The 24,983-nt window shown below is 54.5% G+C and overlaps 1 protein-coding gene across 1 annotated transcript in view; it reads left to right on the plus strand.

Annotated features, from left to right (window-relative positions):
* Nucleotides 1-24,983, plus strand: part of MYH9 (myosin heavy chain 9) — an 85,613-nt gene that overhangs the window by 39,626 nt on the left and 21,004 nt on the right. The window contains exons 4-16 of the mRNA XM_061125312.1: nt 7,642-7,669; nt 8,696-8,789; nt 12,838-12,930; nt 13,409-13,472; nt 14,156-14,254; nt 14,616-14,759; nt 15,481-15,576; nt 16,344-16,462; nt 17,242-17,394; nt 18,553-18,726; nt 19,417-19,590; nt 21,402-21,516; nt 24,552-24,745. Of these exons, the coding sequence (XP_060981295.1) occupies nt 7,642-7,669; nt 8,696-8,789; nt 12,838-12,930; nt 13,409-13,472; nt 14,156-14,254; nt 14,616-14,759; nt 15,481-15,576; nt 16,344-16,462; nt 17,242-17,394; nt 18,553-18,726; nt 19,417-19,590; nt 21,402-21,516; nt 24,552-24,745 (1,547 nt within the window). The remainder of the gene's footprint in view (nt 1-7,641; nt 7,670-8,695; nt 8,790-12,837; nt 12,931-13,408; nt 13,473-14,155; nt 14,255-14,615; nt 14,760-15,480; nt 15,577-16,343; nt 16,463-17,241; nt 17,395-18,552; nt 18,727-19,416; nt 19,591-21,401; nt 21,517-24,551; nt 24,746-24,983) is intronic.

Genomic DNA, 24,983 nt, shown 5'->3' on the forward strand with positions numbered 1-24,983 from the left:
GATGCCATGTCTTGAATGAGCAGTCCCTGCCTGCTTCGAGAACTGCTCATCAAACACTCTCCCACTTGCTTGAAGAAGGTGATAAGCAAAGGCTTCCTCAGGTGGCTTCTTAAAGTCTCTTTGGTGAGCCTCCTCCGAGGGGCTAGGCTCTGGGGACCAGCACACACAGGAAGTGGCTCATCTAGCTGCCATCCCCGCAGCCACCACGTGACTCACGGGCGTGTGCTGGCAGATGCAGCCTCCGGCTTGTCTGACCTGGTCCTTGGGCCTTGGGGTTGACGAGGCCTTGAGGATGGGTCTTCAGGAGGGTGTCGTGCACACGAGAGACAGTTCCTCCCTGGCTCTGGAGCAATCCTCTGTTTATGGGCTGGTGAGCTACCAGAGGGGCGTCGTGACAGGCAGCCCTGGGCTTGCCACCCCAACACCAGAGCTCCCACATAGAGGCTGCCTGGTCAGGCCCCCCAGAGGGAAAGTCGGCTCCTGGAATGAGGCTGCCTACTTACAATGTGGTCATGCCTGTCAGTCTCATTTCTATAAAATGTTCTTCCTAGAAGAGGAATCTGTGGTTAATGGGTCCTTTTCAAGGATTCAGCTCTTGGCTTGCTTTTTTGTTTTGTTTTTGATTCAACCCAGCAGGCCGGCTTTGCTTTGCTCTGGGCCGACTGAAGTGGGAGAGAAGAAAGAAGTGACCTCTCGGAACCTGAAACTTTGCGGGTGGCCGAGAACTTGGCCCCATATCTCTGTTCCTTCACATCTACCTCCCCGCAACATGCAAACAACAAAAACTCACCTGCAACGTCTCTAATGGCTAACCTGCATTGTGCTTTTAGCCTCTCTGCTGCCTACAAGCTCGTTGTTCCTGTTTTCTCAAGTTCTTGACTTGAGAGAATGTGTCCTGATATGTCAGGGCTGGACCCTGGTGCATTTGGAGGAGAGGATTGCTTTCCTTTGCCTGCCTGATTTCTGGAATTAAGCTATCAGAGGAGAACAAGATAAATTCCTCCAAACTAAAGAGATAAGGGAGTCTGCAGGCATAAAACTCAGGATAACTTCAGTGGCTTCTGTAAAATTCCTCTAGTCTTGACCAAGGCTAATGGCCCAGTGTCGACCTTTGTAATGACTCCGTGCTTCTGGCAAACAGGTGGTGCTGACTGGGGCTTGGGTGTCATTCCAACTGGACTTCCTAACTCTTATTGAAGAGCTGGTCTCTCCAACCCAAGATGGACTGCAAACACAATAGGGCAGACCTCTAAGCTGAAAGCCAAGCGCAGAAGCCATGTTCTGGGGGCAAGTGCTGGCCCCACAGTCCCAGCCCATCTTTTATTTCATTTGATTGTCCTTCTCGAGACATCGGATCCCCTGGCTTCTGCAGGGCGCATCTTCACGTGCCACTGCGGTTTGTCTCCCTGGCACTGGTGTTCCTGGTTCTCTAAGTTGGACTGAACCCATCAATGGGACGTTCGCAAAGCCCGCTGTCTCCTGGGAGGGCTGTTTGTGCTCCAACTTGAAGCCGGGTTTGTCCTGAGCTTGCCTGGTGGTGTCCATCTCATCCCCTGTCTGTGTCCCTTTGTCTTTCCCGCCTGTCCTCTCGGCGGCCGAGCTGTGACCCGTGGCTTAGTGCTCTCTGTCCAGGACTCCTGCCTTCTTTCCTTTTCCATGAGGGGTTATTTCAGAGGGTAAAACTGGCCTCAGGGGTTGTTAGGTCTCTCCAGATGTCTTCATGACCTTTGCTGTGGGCTGTCTGTACCCACATGTGGCTTTTGAGTCTCCCTCCATCCTGGCAGACCCTTGAGAGCTGCCTCAGCAGCAGCCCTACTCTGAGAAGTTCTTGCTCCCAGCCCTGCCTGCCAGAAGCAGTGGTTTTGGCAGGTTTACCTGTGCACTAGGAGCTTACCTGCGTAAACCACCGGATGCATTTTGACCAAGAGGGGGCTTGTCTGGGGCCTCCTAACAGAATGAAAGAGCAGTCCCTTGAGTTTCTTCCTAATTGAGAGGGGTGCTGGTGGGGGAGGCCTATCAGACCTCTGCCCCTGTGCCTGGGGACTAGGGCCTCTGCAGGGTTCACACCCCGACCCTACAGGGGGAGAGCATGGGCAGAGGCACCGAGGCGGGGGTCCCCTGGCTTCTGGTTCGAGTGTCTGCTTGGTCTGGGCCCACCTTTGTTCCTGGAGAGAACACGGCTGGTGGCACCGTGTGTGCTTGGGAGCCACCAGTGGGTTTTTTTCCTGCTCACTGACTGCAGTGGGGTGCCATGATGCAAGGCCGCCGAGGCTTGGCAGCAACCCGCTAACAGGAGGCATTATTTTGCCCCCTCTCTTCCTCACCTCTGTCTGCTTCCCATGCACTTAAATAACCCAAGCTCATGACTTGGGCTGGCTTTCGAAAAAGTAGCAGACAGCTTGCAAGGCTGGCATGACCCTTGGTGAGTGGGAATAGCCTGTCATGTGCAGCTCTGAGGTCCTGGCCTATGGGAGCAGCATGGGGAAGAATCTGGAGGCCTGGCTTCTTGGCCCAGCTTACATGCTTTGACCAAGTCGTTGGGTTTCTCAGGACTCGGTGTCCTGACTTCTAGATGCAGGTAATGGGACCACCTGTTGTCTAGAACCTTCCCAGCCCCCACGTCTGAGCTCAAACCCACAAGTCTCTCCACATTTTACACCTGGCAGAGTGCCTGGTGTTTTCACCCACTGGGACCAAAATGCTGTCCCTGAGAGGGTCTCGGGAGAAGTAACCTGCAGCCCTGGAATTTGTCCCTGCATCTCGAGGCTTCTGTCTCAGGCAACACCGAGCAGGGGTCCGACAGTGGGCAACACGGGGGTCTGCTCTGCAGTTTTAGCAAAAAACCAGCCCCCTTGGTGTGGACAGTTGCAGGCCCACTGGTCGTGCCATCTCTCACCCGTTCAGCTGGGCTGTCTCAAGCTGCAGCTGCCCTGTGCATTCACTTTTGCTTGGGCTGTATCTGCATCTTAGTCGGTTCTGGAGAAAAACCCTGTTGATCTGAAGACGGGCCCTGCAGGCAGAAACCTGTTCCAGGTGTCCCCAGGGGGCAGCCCCGCGGAAGGCCAGCAGGCGTTATCTGAGTGAGCGTCCGATGAGTCAGCCCCGGGCAGCCCGCAGTGGGTGAACCAGACCTGTTCCCTTCCTCCCGTACTTCCTGTTGGGGCTGATGTCACATCATGGCTGAGCGAGCCGCGTGGCCTTTTATGGACAAGAATCGGCAGCTCCTCTTTCAGAGGAAGTGAGCAAGAAGGCCCCTCACAGAAGCCTGTAAAGCATCTACCTGGCCTGAAATACCTGTGGTTGGGGCTCCCCCCACCCCCGCACCTGCGCTGAGACCTCCTGAGCTGGCTGGAAACACCTGTGCATGTGCACATCAGAATCGGCTCCAAAAGGCCTCAGGGCATTTGGGGTTTAAAATAAAATCTGGGGAGGGACTGGCCTCATAACTGGATATGTAACTTAAAACCTTTCTCGTTGTTGTTGTGAGGACACCATGCGTTTGGGAGAGCTGGGAAGTGCAGAGGACGGGGGTCATTGCGATCAGTCTCCAAACCTGAGGGCTGCCAAACCAGTCTCCCTGTTTCGGGCTTTAGGCACCCGCCTCATTTGATCCTTGGAGCGGTGCTGCCAGGGAACCCTGCCCTCCGATTGCCCGGAGGCCGGGGGCAGGCATCCCGTGGGGACGTGCAGAACGAGGGTGCTGCCCCGGCCTCTAGGGCACCCAGCCAGTGGCTTTCTTCTCTCTCCTGTGGCTCCAGACACATGGACCGGTAGTTGTAAAGTGTGTTCCCAGGAACCCTGTCTCCACCTCCCAAGCAGCTCTGGTTTTTATCTCCTACTTTTCATATGGGGGACTCAGGAAGATTTTTTTTTCCTGAGGAAAGGCTGCTGCTGCTTTTAAAGTCTGTACTGAATTTGTTACAATATTGTTTCAACATTTTGGCTTTTTGGTATGTGAGATCCTAACTCTTCGACCAGGGATTGAACCAGAAACCCCTGCATTGGAAGGCAGAGTCTCACCACTTGACCGCCAGGAAAGTCCCTGCTGCGGCTTTTAAGAGAGTTGAAAATCACTGCAGAGATTCGTGTTCCTGCCTCTACCCCATCCCTGCCGAGGCAGGACCAGGGCAGGAGGGGTTCAGGGGCCCTAAGTCAGGCTACTGTCTTCATCCTGTGGGAGCCTGTTTCCCAGAACAGGATTTTCTCTGGTGGATTCACTTCCCTGGTTCTGGGCTGTCGGATTCCTATCTGTCTGTCTGTCTCCTCTGTAGTGGAGGAAGGAAGGGTGTTTTCAAATAAGCCTTCATTCCACATAGACTCAAATAAAGACTTGAGCAAACAATGAGTGGGCTGGACTCTCAAGGGTCTGTGTCCCTAGAGAGGACCGTATGGGGAGAGCTTATGGAGTGTGTGTTAAGGAGGGTTCTGTCCGGAATGCACTGGGTCTCTGGCACAGTAAACTGAGCCGGGGGAGAGCCGCTGAGAATTCCTTCCACTTCCCCCATCTCCTGCCCGACCCCTGGTGGCTCAGCAGTAAAGAATCTGTCTGCCAATGCAGGAGCCCTGGGTTTGATCCCTGGGTCGGGAAGATCCCCTGGAGGAGGAAATGGCAACACACTCCAGTATTCTTGCCTGGAAAATCCCACGGACAGAGGAGCCTGGCGGGCTATGGTCCATGGAGTCGCAAAGAGTTGGGCACGACTAAACAGAAGTGACTAAACAGAAACAATAGCCCTACCCAGAAGAGATGCTTCTGAGCGCAGCAACAGAGCCAAATGTGGTGAGACAGGCTTGTGCAGACCAGAGGCGGTGCCTACCTCACCTACCTCTTCTGCAGACCTTTCTCTTCTGTAAAAAGAGAGAAATCGACAGGTTCTGGGGGATGGTGGGCAGGTGGATTTAGTGGCAAGAGTTGAGGAAGTCAGAAACGCCTCCTGTCAGGTTACCTCTGCAAAAGTATTTGCCTCAGCGAATGTTCTGGTGAAGGAAATTAAGGTTTCTTTAAAGTGTAAAATTCAAGGATTGGAGGGTTTCCTTTTAGGCTGTGTTGACAGTGGTACCTTGGCTTCAGGAGTTGGAGGTGAAAGGTCAGCGAGCAGGGAGAGCTGGAGACGGGGGAGCGGATGAAGCCATGAAGCGTTTGGTTCTGGGACTGGGATGTGAAGTGTGTGCAGGCCTCTGTGTAAGGCCTCTATCTGTGTGTGTGCACCCACAGCTGTGCACGTCTGTGTACGTGTGCCTGTGTGCACACTCATGGCTCTGCCCATGCGCCCAGGCACGTCTGGTCTCTGCATTCATGTGTATGCGTGTCCACATGCAGCTTGTCCAGAGCCCTGTGTGTGTGCGTGTGGGTCTGTGCGCACAGTGTGACTGTGTGTGTGTGCCCACACGTGTGTGTTTGGGGCCCCTGCTTCCTGTTGTTCAGCCGTTCAGCATCTGACTCCCCCTCACACAATCAGAGGAATTCCAGCCGTCCCAGGGACCAGGCCTGGACAGCTCTGGGAAAACGGTTCTGCTGGAAGGGATGGGAATATTTCCTTTTATGGTAGCCTCAGCCGCCACTGCCTGCCGACTTGCCGCGCCGTGCAGGTACATTCTTGCCTGCTCCCAGGGAGCGGGACTGAACACGCTAGCTGCTGGGCAGCCTCTGAAATGCAGCGGGGGTTGGGGGAGGGAGGCCTGACCCCATCACAGCTGTGTTTTTTCTGTTCTGTGCCGCCCCCCCAGCCCCCTTATTCTCTTATTCTGCCCTGGCTTCCCCCACCTTTAGCATATCCCTCCCGCCCCTCCCCCTGCCTTCCCTTCCCTGATGCCTTATCGGGGACCCTGCCGGGTCTGTCTCAGACCCTGCTGTGCAGCCTTGAAGGACCCTGTTCTTTGGGAAAGTCGAGAGCTGGAAGCAAGGTCACCTTCCGGGTCTGCTCTGAACCCTTGCCCAGTGGGGGGCGGGGTGCGGGCTGTGTCCATGTGAGTGGCCAGGTTCCTTCCACACCCCCGTACTGCTGATATTTCTCAGGGCTGGAGGGGCAGCTGCAGCTTGTGTTGGATGCTAGCTTTCTTGTTGCTCCTCCCTGGCTGGACTCCTTTTCTCCCTCCCGAGACAGGAGAAGAGGTGGTCGTCAGAAATGTGTAGCCGAGTGGGCTGTTGGGATCAGCATGCAGGAGGGTCCCCTCGCGGAGAGGCAGGTGACCTCGCTGCGCAGTATCTGCTGGTCCCCAACAGCTAAATCCATCTCTCCAGGCCAAACACACAGGCCGCCCTGAGTCTGCCTCGAGATGCCCTGTCCTGCAGGGTCCTGGCTGGGCAGTCGAGCCTGTGGGGGTGTTCTTCCAGATGGCTGATGTCAGTTTCTCTCCAGCACTGAGGCTACTGACAACTGCTGGAACCCTGGTTACTTCTCAACTAGTTCTTCCACCTCCCTGTTCAGCACCACCCATCATGGTGGCTTCTTGATGGGGACATAGATGGACAGCAACTGCCTGTGGAGTCCATTCCTTGCGCAGGCTTCCAGGCTGGGTCCTTTGCACATTCTTTCTGTTTTTCAAACTAATCCTGTCAGGGAGTTAGTAGCATGTTTACGGATGGATGAGGAAACCAGGACTTGGGAACCGCAGACCTCACTGCAGCCAAGTGTCTGTTAGTAGCCTGGTCCTGGATTCAGGCTGACTTGACCTCAAGGAGGTGGGTGGGGTGTTCCTTGCGATGGGATAAAATGGGGGAAAAAAAAAGTTTTTATTTTTAGCTGTTGCTTAAAATTGCACGCTCAGGACTGAGCCAGGCCAACCCTGATAACTTAAATAAAGCATTTCTGTCAAACTTTGCTTTCAGAGCTGAACATTACTGTTCCGCCTGCCCCCAAGGGGAGAGCATTGTTTACATCCTGGCTGGCTGAGTGGCTCACAGAGCTAGGAGAGTGGCTGAGAGTTCCTGACCCCCAGGCGGGGAGACCCCAGTTGTCACAGAAACTGGTCAGGAGCTGATTCTGAAGAGCTTCTGTTCTTTCCGATCTGCCTCTGAACTCACATTACTGAGCACTTTCCCCATGCCAGACACCACACTGATGCTTTCATGCATGTAATTTCCACATACACTCTTATCCCCCATCATGGGTGGAGGCTGGGCTCTGGGAATGCCATGGCAAGGCAGCATCTGAGCCCAGGGCTGTCTCACTGCAAAGCCAGCCTTGACCCCACCTCTTACCCAGCATCTTTCTTGTGCCTCTTTCCTGGATGGGGACAGTGTTTTAAACATCTGCCGCAGACCTTGTTTCCAACGACACCAAGTTAGAAATGCACAGGGCAGGCCCCACCTTAGCACTCAGGAGAGTATTCCAGGGAGCCTTCCAGAGGTTGGCTTCCTCAGAGGTGGACAGACGGAACTGGGGCTGGGTGGGCAGTCAGGGCGGGCAGTCTGAGCCCCTGGAGGAGGGAGCAGCTGCCACCGGGGAATGTCCCTCCTCGCATTGAGGCAGGGGGTCAGCGTGTGTTGATGGTGTGGAACCCCCAACCCCCCTGCAAGGCCAGTGTCTGAGGCTTTCTGCTTCTGGAAGGTGGGAGTGGGGGCCGCGGGCAGCTCTTCAGAAACTGGAGGGGGATGCTTTATGTGTCCTGGAGGTTAACCTCTTATCTCTTTTGTTTCAGACCGAGAGGACCAGTCCATTTTGTGCACGTAAGTGTTTCTGTCTGGGTGACGGGGCCTTGGTCACTCTGTTCTGTTCTTACTCTTGGGGAACTCCTAACCAAAACCTAGGTCCATGAGATCCATTCCCAAGTCAATCCCCTACCCCTTCCCCAAAAAGTGAAAAGTGAAAGTTAGTTCCTCAGTCATGTCTGACTCTTTGTGACCCCATGGACTGTAGCCCGCCAGGCTCCTCTGTCCATGGAATTCTTCAAGCAAGCATACTGGAGTGGGTTGCCATTGTCTTCTCCAGGGGATCTCCCTGACCCAGGGATTGAACCTGGGTCTCCTGCATTGCAGGCAGATTCTTTACTGTCTGAGTCACCAGGAAGCCCCCACTTTCCCAAGGAACAGGCTTAATGTTTGCTGCTCAGTGGTCCCACAGTATGAATGAGCTTTATTTCATGGCCAATCTCCTTTTTCAATCTCCTTCTTCTTTAATCTCCTTCCTCAAAGGAGGGGGCGGGGCTGGGGTTTATAGCCAAGAAGAAAAGCAAGCATTTTCTCAACAAGACAGGGTTGGGAGCTGATGGCCCCCAGAATGCATTCTCCTGCTTTGAACCTTAGCTTTCTTTACCTGGGCTTCTCACCTCTGTCCTCTGAACCTAACGAGGAGCTGATAAATCAACCCACTGCCGAGGAAGTTAACGGTACAGAACATTCCTTCGAGTGAAGTTTCAAGGGAAGATGTATAAGTGCCATTGACCCCTGAGTCAACAGCTGCTGCAGACTGATTCCTGAGACTTTTGGAAGCAAAGGCTGCCCAGTGACCAGGGCAGGCAGTGGACTGAAGTTTACTCTTGTCACGCCTCTGGAGGGCCGTGGGAAAGGGCCCCAGTGAGGAGTCCAGAGTTTAGCCTGTCCCTTTCTTGCCACGGGCTGTTGTCGGGGTGCGGGGGGGGGGTGTCCCGCATGGGCACCCACAGAATGGGAGACAGTAGAGCCTGCAGTGGGAAAGGGGAGACACCAAAGATTTGGCCACTTCTCCCCTGAGAACATCTCTGGCTCTCCTGGCAGGGGTGAGTCTGGAGCTGGCAAGACGGAGAACACCAAGAAAGTCATTCAGTACCTGGCTCACGTGGCCTCATCACACAAGAGCAAGAAGGACCAGGTGAGTGTGACCTTCCTCCCCACGGACGTGCCTGGTCTCCCCAAGGAAGAGCACTTAGTGATCCATGGCTTGGCGTTTGGGGGACTGAAGTAGAGGCCAGGCCCACTTTCCTTGAGACTGCGTCCTGGCCATCCTGGGAGTGGGTCTGGCGCTAGCCAGCCCATTTCCTCCTTGACCGGCCCTAACTGCGTTGCTGTGGAAGCTGGAGACTGTTGGAAGTTTGCAGCCTGTGCTGTATGGCCTCCACCTCTGAGGTTGGAAGGCAGATTCCAAAGCTTGGCTCTCAAGTCGACGGAGACTTGAAGGATCTCGGGCAGGCCGGCACTGGAACCCCTGCTTCTGTTCCCTGGTGTTTTCATGCCTCTGGGTGGACAGCTCCCAGCGAAGAGAAAACAGGCAGCTGCAAAGTCATCTCACTTCCCTTTTTCTCCCCCTCTCCCCCTTGGTGGCCTGTGGTCGAACCCAGCAGTGTCCTCGCTAGGTGAGCTGCACGTTTACTGCACGTTGCACACCAGGAATGCGTGTTCTGCCCATCGTGTGCCCTTGAATTACGATTTTTCTCTAAGCAGCTTTTCACTCCACACCATTGGTCACTCTCTGCAGCTAGACCTCTTCTTATAGGCTCGGTTCACTGACTGTCTTGGGAGGAGGGGCTGGGTTGTGACACATGGTGACCTCGCGGGCACTCTGCAGTGACAGCCCCGGCAGGAAGGGGACCATTCTCACCACCTAGCTGATGTCAGAAGCTCAGAGTTCCCATGCGCATGAGGGCCAGAAGTCCCTGTGCGGAGCCCTGACCGAGGCACAGCGGAGTGAGCGTCTGCCTGACCAGACCCCCACACGCTCAGCGTGCTGGGCCAGATGGGGTGGGCGGCCTTTACCGCACTGGCCGGAAGCCATGCCAGGAATCTGCTCACTGGGCTTCCCCAGAGCGGGGTGTGGTCAGTCTGAAGCATGCCCGTGTGGTGCTCTCTCTCTGTCTCTCAAGTACACACTCTTGAACTTCCCTATGAAATCTAAGTGCCACTGGTGTCCCCTGCAGCCATCTGGGCGCCCCCCCCAGGGCGCTGTGTGCAGCGTATGTAAGTAAGTAGCGGTGTGTGTCTTCTTGCATGCAGACCTGGGGTGTGTCCTGCAGAATGTTCTAAAGAGCATAGTCTTCTGGAATCAAACCAGAAGTAACGTTTCACGCACCAGACTTCACCAGACACTCTGAATCTTTTTCCAAGGGGTGTCAGGAGTTATATTTAGAAACGAGTAAAGTTTTCTTTTGCTCTCTCTCTCTCCCCACCCCTTCCCCCATTTTCCATTCTTTTTAAGGGACCTATTTTAAAAACAGGGCTGGGGAGGTTAGGAGTTCTCTCACTGCGGTTTTCCATCTCTGGATTTGCAGGAAAATCCATTTCCCAACTACTGGTTGAATGCCTAGTATGTGTCTGGATCTCCAGAGGGTGGCCTTGGTGTCCCTGCCCTGTAGGACAGGAGGGGGAACCACAGTTAGAGAGCAGTGATGTTGACCCACGTGCGTTATGTCTGGGGCTGATCCATCTGCAGGTGTGGGGAGAGGCAGGCCCCCAGCACTCAGAACGGCATGTGAGAGCTGTGACGAGTGGAGGCCAACTTGTCACGTCCTCTTTCTCAGGCTACTGTGTGATGGGCACCCGGTACCCAGCTCCAAGTTCAACTTAAATGATTGAATAGGCTGCCCTTGGCTTCCCACGACCGTCCAGGCCTTCAGTTGTACAGGCTATTGACCGGTTTGTTTGATTTCCTTGCCTGAAGCTCTGCAGTGATTTTCCACACACAGCTAGGCCACGAGACACTCTTGAACTTGGTTTGTACCTTGTGTTCTAGACCTGTCGTGGTATTCGCTGGGGAGCTCGCTCCCCGCAGGGACCCAAGTGCTCATCCCAAGACCCCCCAGTGGGATACCCCAAACCTCACCTTAAGGGGCCAGGCTTTGGCCAGACGGCAAGTTGGCAGAGTGGCGCTGAGTGAAGGGTCCTTCCAGATGGACTTCCAGAGTCTGAACAGTGAGCTCTGATGCTCTTCCTCACTGTGGTCTTTGTGTACTGGTTGGAAGCCCCTGGCAAAAATTCCACCCAGGAAAGCCCTTCAGAGACCACACAGATAATCCCAAACCTCACGAGCACACGCTGCCTATAGCAGTGCCTCGTAATTTCACGGTATGCAGGTTTCATTGACAAATAAAGGTCTCTCCTGTGCCTGGTTAGGCGTCAATGAAGAGAAACCTGTAGGTTAGCCGCCACCACTCGGTTCAGCTGAGTTCAGCTCGGGAATCCGAGCTGTTCGCTCCTGGGTTGGCCTGGTGGCCCTACGTTTCCACGGCAGCAGCCTGTGTTCCCAACAGAGGCCTTAGCTTTGCCTCTAAGCAGGCTGCCTGCTCCGATGGGGACCAAGCTCCCATCTGACTGTGGAGACAGGAGTGGCTTGGCCAGCCTGGCAGCCTGGCCTGTGCCTGGAGAAGGTGTTTTAGTGGGGGAGCAGCGCTCAACCAACTCTGGGTCCGTGGGCTGCCTCGCTGTCTTCCCAGCCCGTCTGAGCCTGGGGGATGGACGCCAGTGTCCTGTGACTGCTGGTGCCCTGCACTCCTGTAGGGCCTGCTCTGTGGCCTTGACCTCTGCCCCTTGACCTGGCTGCACTGACCCTCCTCCACTTAATCTCTACAGTCCAAAATCAAGACTCTCCAACCCTGGAAGGATCCCTGACCAGGGATGGCTGTCGTGGGGCGCCCTCCAGTCTCTGGGGGCCTTTCCAGACCCAGGAGCATCCTTGGTGTTCTGTAGACTTACCTACAGAATGGTGTGCCTGAGCGGCCTTGTGTGCCGCAGGCGTCCCTGGGAGGCTGCAGTTCTTGGCTCTTCGGGGAGCGCCTGCCGCCTGTTCTCCCTTTCATCACAGATTACAGGCAACCTTTATTCTCAGCAAGTCCTGGCTTGACTCCAGCCCTGCCGATAAATAGAAACCCCACCTGGCCCTTGTGTGATGTGCTGTCTCCCTAGAGTGCCCAGGTAGTAAGGTGAACAAGCGCCGTCTTTTCCTCAGGCAGCGTCAGTTATTACCTGGCCTGCCAGGATGATGATAACTGCTTCCGAAGGCCTGCCCACCTGATGGCAGGGAGCCCCAGGTAGGGCTGGGTCGTGGCGAGAGAGAGTGTGACTGACAGGTGTGAGGTAGAAGCCTTGAATTCCATGACCTCGGGCAATTCATTCCCCTTCCCTCAACTTCAGTTTTCTCTTCTGTGAAATGGGGCTTTCCTACTCTAAGTATCACGAGGACACAGGGATAAGAAGGCGTAAATAAGAGGACATTTTTGCCAACCACCCAGTATCATGAGACCGTAGTAGGGCTTATTGATGTTATCAGTAAATAATTAGAACTCAAAGTGGGCCTTGCTGATCCCATGCTCAGACACCTGACTTGCTGGGAGCAGGTTTAGGGGGGTGGGGGTGGCTTGGGGAGCGGCAGGACGGGGGACCCGCAGGACAAATGCAGAGTTTATTAGGACACAGAGGTGACAAGGTGGTGTCTTGCGGATCTAGTTCCCTGTCTCCTTGTCCTATGAAAAGGGAGAATTTTTTGTGAGCTGTTGGGTGGGGAGTAGAGGCCCGGGGGGCAGAGCAAGGGCGGCATCCTGGATGGACACAATCCAGGGGAAGGATTGATGCCTCTGTGTCTCTTCTTGTTTTGAGTGCTGCTTCCAGTGCATCCTCCAGGGCTGATCCAGGCCGTCCCGCCAGGTCCCCGAGCTGGATGGGCAGCCTGCTTTCTCTCTCTAGGGCCGCTGGTTGGTTAGCTTAGGAAGCAAGTTCAAGTCAGGCAGCATTTCCAGACGTCTGGCAGGAAGGTTGCTCTGGAGTGACGATGGGGACCAGGCCAAAGCCGGCGTGGTCAGAGTCCGGAAGCCCCCATCCCTGGCACGTGGGGCGTGTGGACACGGCTCTGCTGCCTCCCCTCCGCCTGGCAGAGCAGGTCTGGCAGCCGTGCCACTGCCTGGCCCTCACCACGCCTCTGGGTTCCTTTCCAGGGTGAGCTGGAGCGGCAGCTGCTGCAGGCCAACCCCATCCTGGAGGCCTTCGGGAACGCCAAGACTGTCAAGAACGACAACTCCTCTCGATTTGTGAGTGGTGGTGCTCACGGGCACCTTCCCACCGGGTGTTTGTGCCCCAGACGCAGAGAAGGGTCAGACTTGGTGCTTTTGGGCCTGTTGCAGGCAGCAGACGGGATCACGCACCTGCGTAAGGAGCTTCCTTAGCTCAGGTGACGAAGACAGTGAGGCAGCGGGGAGTCCCCACCGGTCCCCTGCTTGTCGGGCTGTAACCGCAGCCAGTTAGAACCCAGTCAGACCAAACAGGAGGAGCGACTCCAGATAACTGCTTCTCTCCTCCCCCCTGGAGGAATTTGGGCATCCCTGGGGCTGGTCCTGGCTCAGGCTTAGCCGTGTGGCCCTTCTGAGTCCTGAGTTCCTGTGCGGTTGGGGTGCCGGGTCCCTGGCTGCCAGACGCAGGCTCAGTCTCTTGGTTTCCTGCCTCCAGGCTGTGCCACTGGGGGAGGGGCTGGACGATGGGGATCTGATCTCTTCATCCGTCTTTCCTCAGGGCAAGTTCATCCGCATCAACTTTGATGTCAATGGCTACATCGTGGGAGCCAACATTGAGACTTGTATCCTTGTGGTTAACTGTAAAAAGTGTTCTGGGTCTGGGGGTGGGCGAAGTGACCTTGATGGAGAAGAGGCTGCTCCCTGATTCCTGTGGTTTCCCTTTTACCAGCCTCTTACGACACCTCATCTATGGCATCAGGGAGAGGACCAGGATAAGTTGATTTTTCTTCATAGGAGGGATAAAGTTGAGCTTAGGGTTTTCCCAGGTGGCTCAGTGGTAAAGTATCCATCTGCCAATGCAGGAGACATAGGAGACATGAGTTTGATCCCTGAGTTGGAAAGATCCCCTGGAGAAGGAAATGGCAACCCACTCCAGTGTTCTTGCCTGGAGAATTCCATGGACAGAGGAGCCTGGCGGGCTACAGTCCAGGGGGTTGAACACGACTGAGCATGCGTGCAAAGTTGATCTTCGAATAGGATGGAGCTATCAAAGGTCATCCAGTGTGGTTCCCTGAGGGTAGAGTGGAGTGGATGCTCCTTTATGTTAATAGCCTGGGGAGGTGTTGGCTCCCATGTGTGGGGGCTGCTGTTTGGACAGGCTGCATGCCATGAGGGATAGAGCCGGGGTAGTTTGCCTTTGTTTTGTTTTGCTGTTTTCTGCTGGTGAAGTTCCATGGCTTTTGAATGGGGGAATGTGGGGGGCTGCCTTCCCAACAGTATGCGCAGTTCCTTAATGTTCTTGAAGATCTCCTGGAGAAATCTCGTGCCATCCGCCAAGCCAAGGAAGAGCGGACCTTCCACATCTTCTACTACCTGCTGTCTGGGGCTGGGGAGCACCTCAAGTGTGAGTCGTGGGCCCACCTAGGGGATCCCCCCCGCAGTCAGGCCACACACTACAGTCGGGAAATGAAATCTCGGCCTGGGGGCAGGCAAGGGAAGCCTGACTTCTGTTCCTGGGCCGGCTGCGGGCTTGGCCCCTATTTCCAACTAGGCCAGAGGGAGCCTGGGCAGGTCACTGCAGCCGCAGACTTCTGGGCCTTGATGCTCTTGGGTGGGGGCCTCTGTGTGTGCCTGTCTCACATGCTGGGGAGAGTCAGCATTCCTGGGGTGTTTCGGGATGCTTCCCCATCTCCCACACCTTTGAGGTCACAGGGTTGACTGGAGCCTCCTGACCCTCACTGAACTTTGCCCTCTGCCCCCTACAGCTGATCTCCTGCTGGAGTCATACAACAAATACCGCTTCCTGTCCAATGGACATGTCACCATTCCCGGGCAACAGGACAAGGACATGTTCCAGGAGACCATGGAGGCTTTTCGGATTATGGGCATCCCAGAGGAAGAGCAGATGGGTATGGGCCAGCCCTTCCCGGGGAGGCTGGGGAGCGCTTCCTGTTGGCACTGGCCATTAGGAAGTCCATAGACACCGGAGGAAGGCTGAGTGGTGGGAGATGGGCCCACAGCTTTGAGGTTCAGGGTTATTTCTTCCTGGTCATATCGCCTGGGGACATATGAGGACAGAGGACAGGTTCCTAACTGCCCAGGGCCTGGGTCTACTGCTCCTGTCCTTGCCATTTGCTGGAAGTGGAATATTCCTGCTTTGTCTGAGCTGAGTGTGGAAGGGGCTGGGGTTTCTGCACTGGTGACGCCCAGGGTGACAGGGGTGTGGAGCTTGCCTGTGTCTTCTCGTTTCTCTAGAGGGAGGTGAGGGGGGCCTTGATGCTGCATTTCAGGAAGATTAGGGGCTGGGGCGTGTGTACCCTGTTCTCCAGCATTAGAGTCAGGGTCACTTTTGCTCTCCCACTGACAGCATGTACATGGACAGGCCTGGCTGTGTTCCAATAAAACTTGATTTGTAAAAACAGACAGAGGGCGCTAGATAGAGGCACATCTGAACTTAGAAGCATTAACAGAGCTTGTATCTAAGCACAAGACTGCCCCAGCGGAGGTCGACCAGAGGCCCTGGAGATGGTTTAGGCCAAGGCCTGGTGCCCCACATGGCTTGTCTTACCTGAGGGCCTCTGATGGGTGACACCCCAGCTGGTTCTGAGCTGCCTTTCATTGCACCCCAAGGCTTGCTGCGAGTCATCTCGGGGGTCCTCCAGCTCGGCAACATTGTCTTCAAGAAGGAGCGTAACAGCGACCAGGCCTCCATGCCCGACAACACAGGTAACCCCGTGGGCCCCTCACCTGACTATGCGGGTAGGGGCCTGGGTGGGATGGCTCAGGAGAAGGAGTCTTGGAGAGATCTTAGACACTCTTCTTTTTTACTGCACATGTGTTTGTGGCTGCCTGTCACTCCGTATTTTTGTAAAACTCTTGTGAACGTGACCCTGCTGCTCCTTCATGGAGTAAGTGTCAGAATGAGCTAGAAAACCCATGATCTGTGGCCCTGAGTTTCTCTCATTTATGCTGAGACCAGACTGATTGTCTCCGTTTGTAAAACAGTCATTTCTGCTGTCGTTCAACTTGCCTGTGAACTTGGGAGGACATGAAACACTGTCCTCACCCTAGCTCTTCGGCCATTGCTAATTCTCAGGTCATTGCAAGTGGCCCTCCTTAAGTTAGCCTTAACAAGTGCTTCTGAGGGGCTTTCAAAAGAATTTAATGCATGGGCCTGTGAGTTATCCTGTTCTGTCCCTATGTCTAGGGCGGTGCTGTTTGTGTTCAGGACCCTCTTTCACACTCAGGATGTGGCCAAGGGTGTGCAGAGGTCCCGATGTGGGGCCCTGAGTTGGGAGCCATGCCTGCTGGCCTGTCTAAGGGGAGAGCCAACTGTTCTGTGCCCTGTGGAGGAAGGGCTGGGCCTGGGTTGATTGTCCTGGTAACGATCACTCAGTTACCACACCTTTCGCAGGTTGAGCAGAGGGACTTGTTCTCTTGGGTTTAATTAAAACCTTTTACCCCTTCCTTCCTTACTCTTTGAAAAATATTAGCTGCCCAGAAAGTATCCCACCTGTTGGGTATCAATGTGACCGATTTCACCCGAGGAATCCTCACCCCGCGCATCAAGGTGGGACGGGATTACGTCCAGAAGGCGCAGACGAAGGAGCAGGTGAGCCCTCTGGCTGGGGGGTTGGGCCACCTCCTTGGCGAGGACTGTTGCAGGGGCCACGTTGAGGCCTGCCCTGGGGCGTCCCCTGTGTTAGCACTGTCACCTCTCTGAGTCCTCACGGTACCGTGGAGAGCAGGTGGTGTCACCCGCACTGAGAGCAGGAGGAAGCTGGGCCCAGGGTCCAGGCTTCAGGAGTCACTGACTCATGGCTGGTCTTGGCTCCTGGTTAGTCTGGTCTCCACACCCCTAAATGTGTTACTTGAAGTACATCTCAGATGTCATTTCTTCTGTAGATACCTCAGTTCATATCCATTTATTTTAAAAAAGTCTTTGCAAAGCTCTAAGTTCATTCTGGGTCTTCCCAGGTAGCACTAGTGATAAAGAACCTGCCTGCCAATGCAGGAGACCCAGGTTTGATCCCTGAGTGGGGAAGATCCCCTAGAAGAGGACATGGCAACCCGCTCCGGTATTCCTGCCATGCACAGAGGAGCCTGGCAGGGCATAGTCCGTTGAGTTGCAGAGAGTCACGACTGAAGCGACTTAGCATGCACGCACACAAGTTCATTTGGCATGTAATGTTGAAAGTTTAGGCTCTTGGAACTTCTTTCATTATAAATAACATTGCAGTGAACCTATCTGTGCTTGAAGGTTTTTCCTCATCTTTGGGGCTATTTTTCTGGGGGTGGGCCCTGCAGGTGACGTTGTTGGGGTAAAGGGAATGAGAGCTTAAAGGCTTCCTGTGTCTGACCTTCCCCCCGCCCCACCCTGTGTCCCCTCAGGCTGACTTTGCCATCGAGGCCTTGGCCAAGGCCACCTATGAGCGCATGTTCCGCTGGCTGGTCCTGCGCATCAACAAGGCTCTGGACAAGACCAAGAGGCAAGGCGCCTCGTTCATCGGGATCCTGGACATCGCTGGCTTCGAGATCTTTGATGTGAGCTTCTCCCTCGAGCCCCCTCCCACCTCCCGAGCCTCTGGGGCTGCCTTCTCCTTGGGCCGGGGTCCTTTCTTGGTCCCACAGCAATTTGAGCTGGCCACCTCCTTGCTTGTGTGGAGACAGGAGTTGAGTACATTTAAAGCTTAAACAAAGTGCCCTTTCCCAACGAGAAATGCTGGCAAGACTGGTACCATCTAGACGGTGTTCTAGGAGGCCTCACAGGCAGGGGCTTCCTGTTCGTTTATTGTTTATGTTTTCTCAAATGTTTATTTTGAGTGTTGTGACATGACTTTGTCCCTGCCCATAAAGACTTTGAGGTCAGGCAGCAAAAACTGGTAATTACAGGAGCTCGGATATTCTTCCAACGTAGGGTCCATGGCTGTTTTCAGAGGAGCCGTGAACTTGGGTGGGGGAAGAATTACCTCTTTATTTTCACTAATCTCTCATTATATGATGCAGTTTTTTCAGTCGTGTGTTCAGCAGAGTACACCAACTACAGCTGTTCTGTCTCTAGTAGAAATCAGATATTTTCACATCATAGCAGTCATTGTGTGTTGTTGTATTCTTTGGGTTCCCAGGTGGCACTAGTGGTAAAGAACCTGCCTGCCAATGCAGGAGACTTAAGAGATGTGGGTTCGATCCCTGGATAGGAAAGTTACCCTGGAGAAGGGAATGGCAACCCACTCCAGTATTCTTGCCTGGAGAATCCTATGGACAGAGGAACCTGGTGGGCTACAGCCCATGGGGTTGCAAAGAGTCGGACACGACTGAGCAACTTGGCATACATGCATACCGTTTGCATTCACCTCTACTTCAGATTCTAGTAGCTGATGGCTTGGACTTGTGCTTGTTAATTAAGAAGCACTATGGATTTCTATGTTACCATGTTTGATAATTACATTTCAAGATAACTTCTTTCTCTTTTGATCTATTTTGTGCATTTGAAAACATCATCTTGATACAGAGGCTCCACCAGACTGCTGGCGGGTCCGCAGGCCCCAGCAGTGCAGCCCCTGCTGTGGGTGTGATGAGGGAAGGCCCACAGGGGGCGGCGTGGTGGGGCCCCAGGAGATTCTGCCCAAACACCCCTCGGGTCCTTCCTGGGGGCTCGCTGGCAGCAACAGGGATCTGCCTGACCCCATCTCCCTCTTGCAGCTGAACTCCTTCGAGCAGCTCTGCATCAACTATACCAACGAGAAGCTGCAGCAGCTCTTCAACCACACGATGTTCATCCTGGAGCAGGAGGAGTACCAGCGCGAGGGCATCGAGTGGAACTTCATCGACTTCGGCCTCGACCTGCAGCCCTGCATCGACCTCATCGAGAAACCGGTAAGAGCCGCTGGCTGCGCCTCGCCCCGCCTCTCGCTCCGCCCCTCGCTCCGCCCCTCTGGGCACGGAACCATCTGTGATCCTAATACTGAATGTTTTACTTTGACGATGAGTTTTTTGTTTAAATCAGTTTTGATTCCCAACAAACAAGATGGTGTTTGGTTCCCAGGCATGTCAACCAGTCCTACAGTGGCCGAGTCTGCTCTCTAATAAACTCAGTCTTTGGAAGGCTTTGGGGCTCTGGGGTGCTTTCTCTTCCTCAGGAGCCTTATCCTAAATGTCCCCGCTCACCACATAGTTGTGTGGACACACTGTGTGTTGAGTGGGGTCCGAGAGGGGCTCCAGGGGCCAGGACCCCTGTTGAGGGGCATCCTCTGGACGTGGGTCAGGGGTCTGCATGGCCCATCAAGCCACCAGGTGATTTCCATTGTTCTCATGGGAGAAACTTGCAATGGATTGTTGGGTTAAGGTGTGTTCGACATAGCCTAGACCTCAGAAATTCTTTTTCAGCTAGAACTTGTAATTGGAGTGCTTTCAGTCGTGCTCCTTATTTTTTTCTTGTATGAGGAAAGCACTGTCCATCTTCTGGTGAGATTCTTGAGTTTCTGAAAACCAGGCTGTGACTTTACGAGGGTGAGAGTTGGTGGATTTCTGGTCAAGCTGACCTGCGCGATGCTGTGCTCCCTCCAGGCAGGCCCTCCTGGCATCCTGGCCCTGCTGGACGAGGAGTGCTGGTTCCCCAAAGCCACGGACAAGAGTTTCGTGGAGAAAGTGATGCAGGAGCAGGGCACCCACCCCAAGTTCCAGAAGCCCAAGCAGCTGAAGGACAAGGCAGATTTCTGCATCATCCACTACGCTGGCAAGGTGAGGAGCGCACACCCTGGTGTCATGCAGTGTGTTATTATTAAGTGCGTTTTCCAGGTGTAGACATGCTGTTTGTGCTAAAGTCATGGACTCTGCAGCCTGAATTAGAGCTCTGCTCCTGTGTGACTTTGGGCCAGTTACTTCACCTCTCTGAGCTTTGGTTGCCTCATCTGGAAACTGGACGTGACCACCACTGTACTGGGGAATGTGTGTTAAAGGAGCTCACAAAGCCCAGTGCTGGGCAGTCAGTGCTCTGGGGCAGGGCCTCTCAGCTTCCACACTGCCCACCTCAGTGGCCAGATCAGTCTTTACTGTCAGGGACACTTCTGCTTGTTGTAGGATATTTAGCAGCAGACCTGTCTTCTCCCCACCAGAGGTCAGTAGCGCCCTTCCTACATGTGACAACCAGAAGTGTCTCCAGACATCCTGGAACATCTGCTGGGTGGGATTGGAGGGTAACATTGTCCCCTGGGTGAGAGCCTTGCCTGTAGGTGTTGTTGGCTTTGTTATTGCCAAGATCACCAGCCAGGAAGTAGCAGAGCTGTCTTCATTCCAGCTGTCAGACATCCTCCAGTTGGCTTGATCCCAGGGCTCGGACGAACAGGGGTGTCCTGAGCCTGCAGAGGTCCAAGCTTAGACTAAAGCTAGTTCTTCTCAGGAAGTTGTGTTGCTTGCACAGAATGTCTAACTTGGATGTGTGATGAGCTGGTCCTCAGCCTCCCCATCAGTGAGGATCGGTGATGAGAAACTTGTGCTGTCACATTGGTGCTCCCAAGCCACCCGTGGTCCTCTCCCACCCTTCTGCACGTGGCCCTGTACTGTTTGGCCTCCCCTGCTTATCTCCTTTGTCTCCTAAGGCTGTTGAAGCCACTCTTGATTTTAAACTAATTGTTAGGGAGATCTCTTTTTTTCTGGTTACCTAAGGTCATGCCCCCCGAATGCCGATGTCTCCCGCCACCTTTGTTAGAAACGCAGGCAGGCTTTTGTTGCACTGTTGTAGGTGATACAAAACCTGGGCACACTTGGAAGCCCATGAAGGGCTGAATGGTGAAACTGCCTGTGTGCGTCCTCATCCAGCCTGCACCGCAGCAGCTCAGAGGACAAGGATGCTGGCCGTGCCCAGGGGGACAGATGCCAAGACACCCAACTCTAGGGTTTGTCCTCTCCCAGGAGGTCATTCTGCCTCTAGGGAGAAAGACGCCACCATCTTGCACCTCATCATTGACAGCCTTGCATGTGGGGAAACCTGCAGAAGGGGGCCAGGAGGGAACCATGGGCTGAGTTACACTGTGTTGGTTAAGAAGCAGGCTGTGGTGGCCAGTTGCTCTGTTTGTATTGTTACAATATATGATGTTTTATTACTCTTGTTATTGAGAACATATTTCAAAAAAGGTGAGAAGAATATATGCTGTGAGAAAACCTGAATATCCTGGGAAAAAAAAAAAAAGCAAAAATTATTTGTCCTGTTGCTAAAAGGAATTATTAGGATTTCCCCCCCAATATTCCTATTACCTTAAACATTTTTAAAAACAGAATATTCTACTATGTAGCTGCAACTTAATTCTTAGCCTGTTCCCTGCAGCCAGACGTTGGTGCCGTTTAAATATTTTGCCTTCACGTAACTCTGCAGAGAACATCTCGTGGAGGCTTCCACCCTGGTCAATCATTATTTCCTTCATGGGGATGAAAATACCAGGTTGAGGGTCTTCGCTGTTTTTGATGTTTCCACCCATGGGGTCAGCCTGCTGCCATAGAGGCTGCGTGCACCAGTGTGCCCTGAGCAGCCTATGACTCAAGGTCCGATCTTACAGGTGGATTACAAAGCCGATGAGTGGCTGATGAAGAACATGGACCCGCTGAACGACAACATCGCCACACTGCTGCACCAGTCCTCTGACAAGTTTGTCTCGGAGCTGTGGAAGGATGGTACGCCCTTGACCCTCAGCCTGCCTCCCCGTGCCCACAGCTAGGCCCTTTCCCTTCCTGGCCACTGGCTGAGGGCAGGGCTCAGGTCAGAGGGTTTGTGCCCACTTGGCTCCCAGGAGCATGGGCTCCTTCAGCCCCGAGGGTCACCCTGTCCCTGAATCCTGGTGTGCATGAGCCCCAAGCATCCTTGAACATGGCACATAGCCACTTCCTCTGGGGCAGAGGCTTCTCCAGGCTCTGAAGCCACAGACCTTTCCCTTGTAGGGGGTGGTGTGGTGGCCCAGCACCAGGCCACCCAGGTTCCATCCAACTCCTCACTGCCTTCTTGCATCTCCTTGATAGCCAGTACCTCTGGAAGCTGTTCTTTTCCTTGTTTCTGCCAGTTTCTCCTTCTCTCTGCCTGGGTTTTGCTTTAACCTCTCTGTTGCAGAGATGCAGAGCACCCAGAGAGCCTATTTCTATCAGCGCTTTCCTATCCTCCACCTAGAACCAGGTGACTGGCCGCCTGGCGCGGCGCCAACGTGTGCTGCACCCCGGGCTGCGTGACTGGTGCTTCTGCTGAGCTTGCCTGCTCTGCCTGGCTGCTCCTGCCTGCCTGTGCTCCTTCCCTGGTCTCTGCCCTGGGCTTATGCGCAGGCTCCGGTCCCCTCCCCATCACAGGCCTCCAGTAGAAAGCCAGGCACAACTGGGCTGTGGTTTGATATTGACAGCTTCATGTTATAGATCTTAAAAGGAGAAAAAGAAATTGTTTCACAGTCCACGTCCCCTTCAGAACTCCCCTCGTGAAGGCGGCATCTCACCGCTTGGATGCCTGCTGTGTCTCAGCACAGGGTGCTGTGTGCACTGTTGTGTGTGTGTGTGTGTGCGCGCATGTGTGTATGCGTGTGTGCGTGCATGTGTGTGATGGCTGCTGTGTCTCAGCACAAGGTGCTGTGTGCACTGCTGTGTGTGTGGGCATGTGTGTGTGTGCGTGTGTGTGATGGCTGCTGTGTCTCCGCACAGGGTGCTGTGTGCACTGCCGTGTGTGTGCGTGTGTGTGCATGCGTGTGCGTGCATGTGTGATGGCTGCTGTGTCTCAGCACAAGGTGCTGTGTGCACTGCTGTGTGTGTGGGCATGTGTGTGTGTGCGTGTGTGTGATGGCTGCTGTGTCTCAGCACAGGGTGCTGTGTGCACTGCCGTGTGTGTGCGTGTGTGTGCATGCGTGTGTGTGCGTGTGTGATGGCTGCTGTGTCTCAGCACAAGGTGCTGTGTGCACTGCCGTGTGTGTGGGCATGTGTGTGTGTGCGTGTGTGTGATGGCTGCTGTGTCTCAGCACAGGGTGCTGTGTGCACTGCCGTGTGTGTGCATGCGTGTGTGTGCGTGTGTGATGGCTGCTGTGTCTCTGCACAGGGTGCTGTGTGCACTGCCGTGTGTGTGCGTGTGTGTACATGCGTGTGTGTGCATGTGTGATGGCTGCTGTGTCTCAGCACAAGGTGCTGTGTGCACTGCTGTGTGTATGTGCGTGTGTGCGTGTGCGTGCATGTGTATGTGCGTGCATGTGTGTGATGGCTGCTGTGTCTCAGCACAAGGTGCTGTGTGCACTGCTGTGTGTATGTGCGTGTGTGCATGCGTGTGCATGTGTGTGTATGAGTGATGGCTGCGTGTATGTGCGTGTGTGCATGCGTGTGCGTGTGTGTGTGTGTATGTGTGATGGCTGCTGTGTCTCAGCACAGGGTGCTGTGTGCACTGCCATGTGTGCGCGTGTGCGTGTGTGGGCCCAGACACTTCAGTGCTGACAAGGGCACCTGTGTGTCTATGCAGCAGTTACCTCTCCTCCTGGGCAGGGTTTTTTGGGGCCAGGATACCCTCACATGAAATGACCAGTTGTTTTGGGGCATGTTCAACCTTCCCTTGGGCAACCTGAGTGACTTTCACAAGCCACCCAGTCCCAAGACACCTTTGGTGGCCAGAGGGGCCCTGTGGGGGCTGCAAGAGCTACAGTTGCCTCCCGTTTTAACTGAGGGGTTCATTGGGTCTATCCTTACTCTTGGCTTCCCTCTTGAGCAGCTGTCTTTTCTGTTGCTTTCAAATAAATAACAGAGATCTGGCCACAAAGGAACAAGAACCTGACTTTGTTGTAGAATTCTTAACTTTTGCATCCAGCGATGGAAGTCTTTAAGTTTAATACTGGCTCTGGTGTAAGCCTGACCTCAGATCACTGGCCACTTAGGTTGGGCTTGTTCATCATTTGCTTTTTGCCTGGGAGGAGGAGGTTCATTTCATTGTTCTGGGCAGGAGCCACGGTGATGAGGGCTGCTTCCGTGGAGGGTTGGTTTAGATGAGAAAGACCTGTGATCTTGGAGACCAAGTGAGACCTGAGAGGGAGAAGGATCCTCGGCCTTTGGGGTAGCCATGGGCAGTGGTGGTTCTCTGGAACTCTGCCCTGGCACCGTGCATGTTGCTCTAGGCCCCTGATGTAGAGAGCTCTGCGTGGGGGGATTGCTGACAGAGAGAGCGTGGGCCAGACTCCTGCAGGTGATGGCCGAGTAGCTTTAGAGCTCCTGCCTTCTGACCTAGCCCAGTGCTTTCAGGTAGTGGTCAGTGTGAGTTCAGGATACTGGTCTGCTTTTTTCAAATGACTGAATGGACTGTCGGGTTCCTGCCAGTCAAGTCTGAACACCTCCTCAGAGCCAGGCTAGTGGACCAGCTCAGCTCACTCCTCCAGGATGCATCGTCAGCTCTTGTGTCTCTGGGTTGGGAGCATCCCAGGGTGGCTGAGATAAGTGACAACGTGGAGTCAGCCTTCACGAATGTGCTTCCCCACTTCCGGCTCTGCGATCTTTCCAAACCTCTTCCTCCTCCCTCCTCCCTGCTCACAAGGTCACCTTTGCTGTCACCCTTTGGAGATGACCTTAGCCTGCTTTGTATGTTCCAAGTAGAAACTGCATTCTGTAGTCTCCTCTTTTTCTGACCAGATTGGCCTGTCTGTCTGTCCCGCCCCTCGGCCCTGGCCCGGACTGCCGGGTACTCACATGCTCTTGCCTGCTCTCTCCAGTGGACCGCATCATTGGCCTGGACCAGGTGGCTGGCATGTCGGAGACGGCAATGCCTGGGGCCTTCAAGACGCGCAAGGGCATGTTCCGCACGGTGGGGCAGCTGTACAAGGAGCAGCTGGCCAAACTCATGGCCACGCTGAGGAACACCAACCCCAACTTCGTCCGCTGCATCATCCCCAACCACGAGAAGAAGGTGCGGCTGCTTGGTTGTGTGGCGCGGGCTGCCCAGCCCTTGTCTGTCTCCCTGAGCAGAAACCCCTCACCCGTGGCACACAGAGCCCGTGGTTCAGTCACCCTGCAGGGTGGTTCGGGCACTCTTAGGGTTCAGCCTGCTCATGTAGCCTGCGTTTCTGCCTCTCAGACCTTGATCATGTAACTGAGCTGTCAATACTATGGGTGGGCGGGCAGTGACTGCTCCTTCCTGGGGGGCG

Source organism: Dama dama, chromosome 22, assembly GCF_033118175.1.
Source record: "Dama dama isolate Ldn47 chromosome 22, ASM3311817v1, whole genome shotgun sequence".
Lineage (NCBI taxonomy): Eukaryota > Metazoa > Chordata > Mammalia > Artiodactyla > Cervidae > Dama > Dama dama.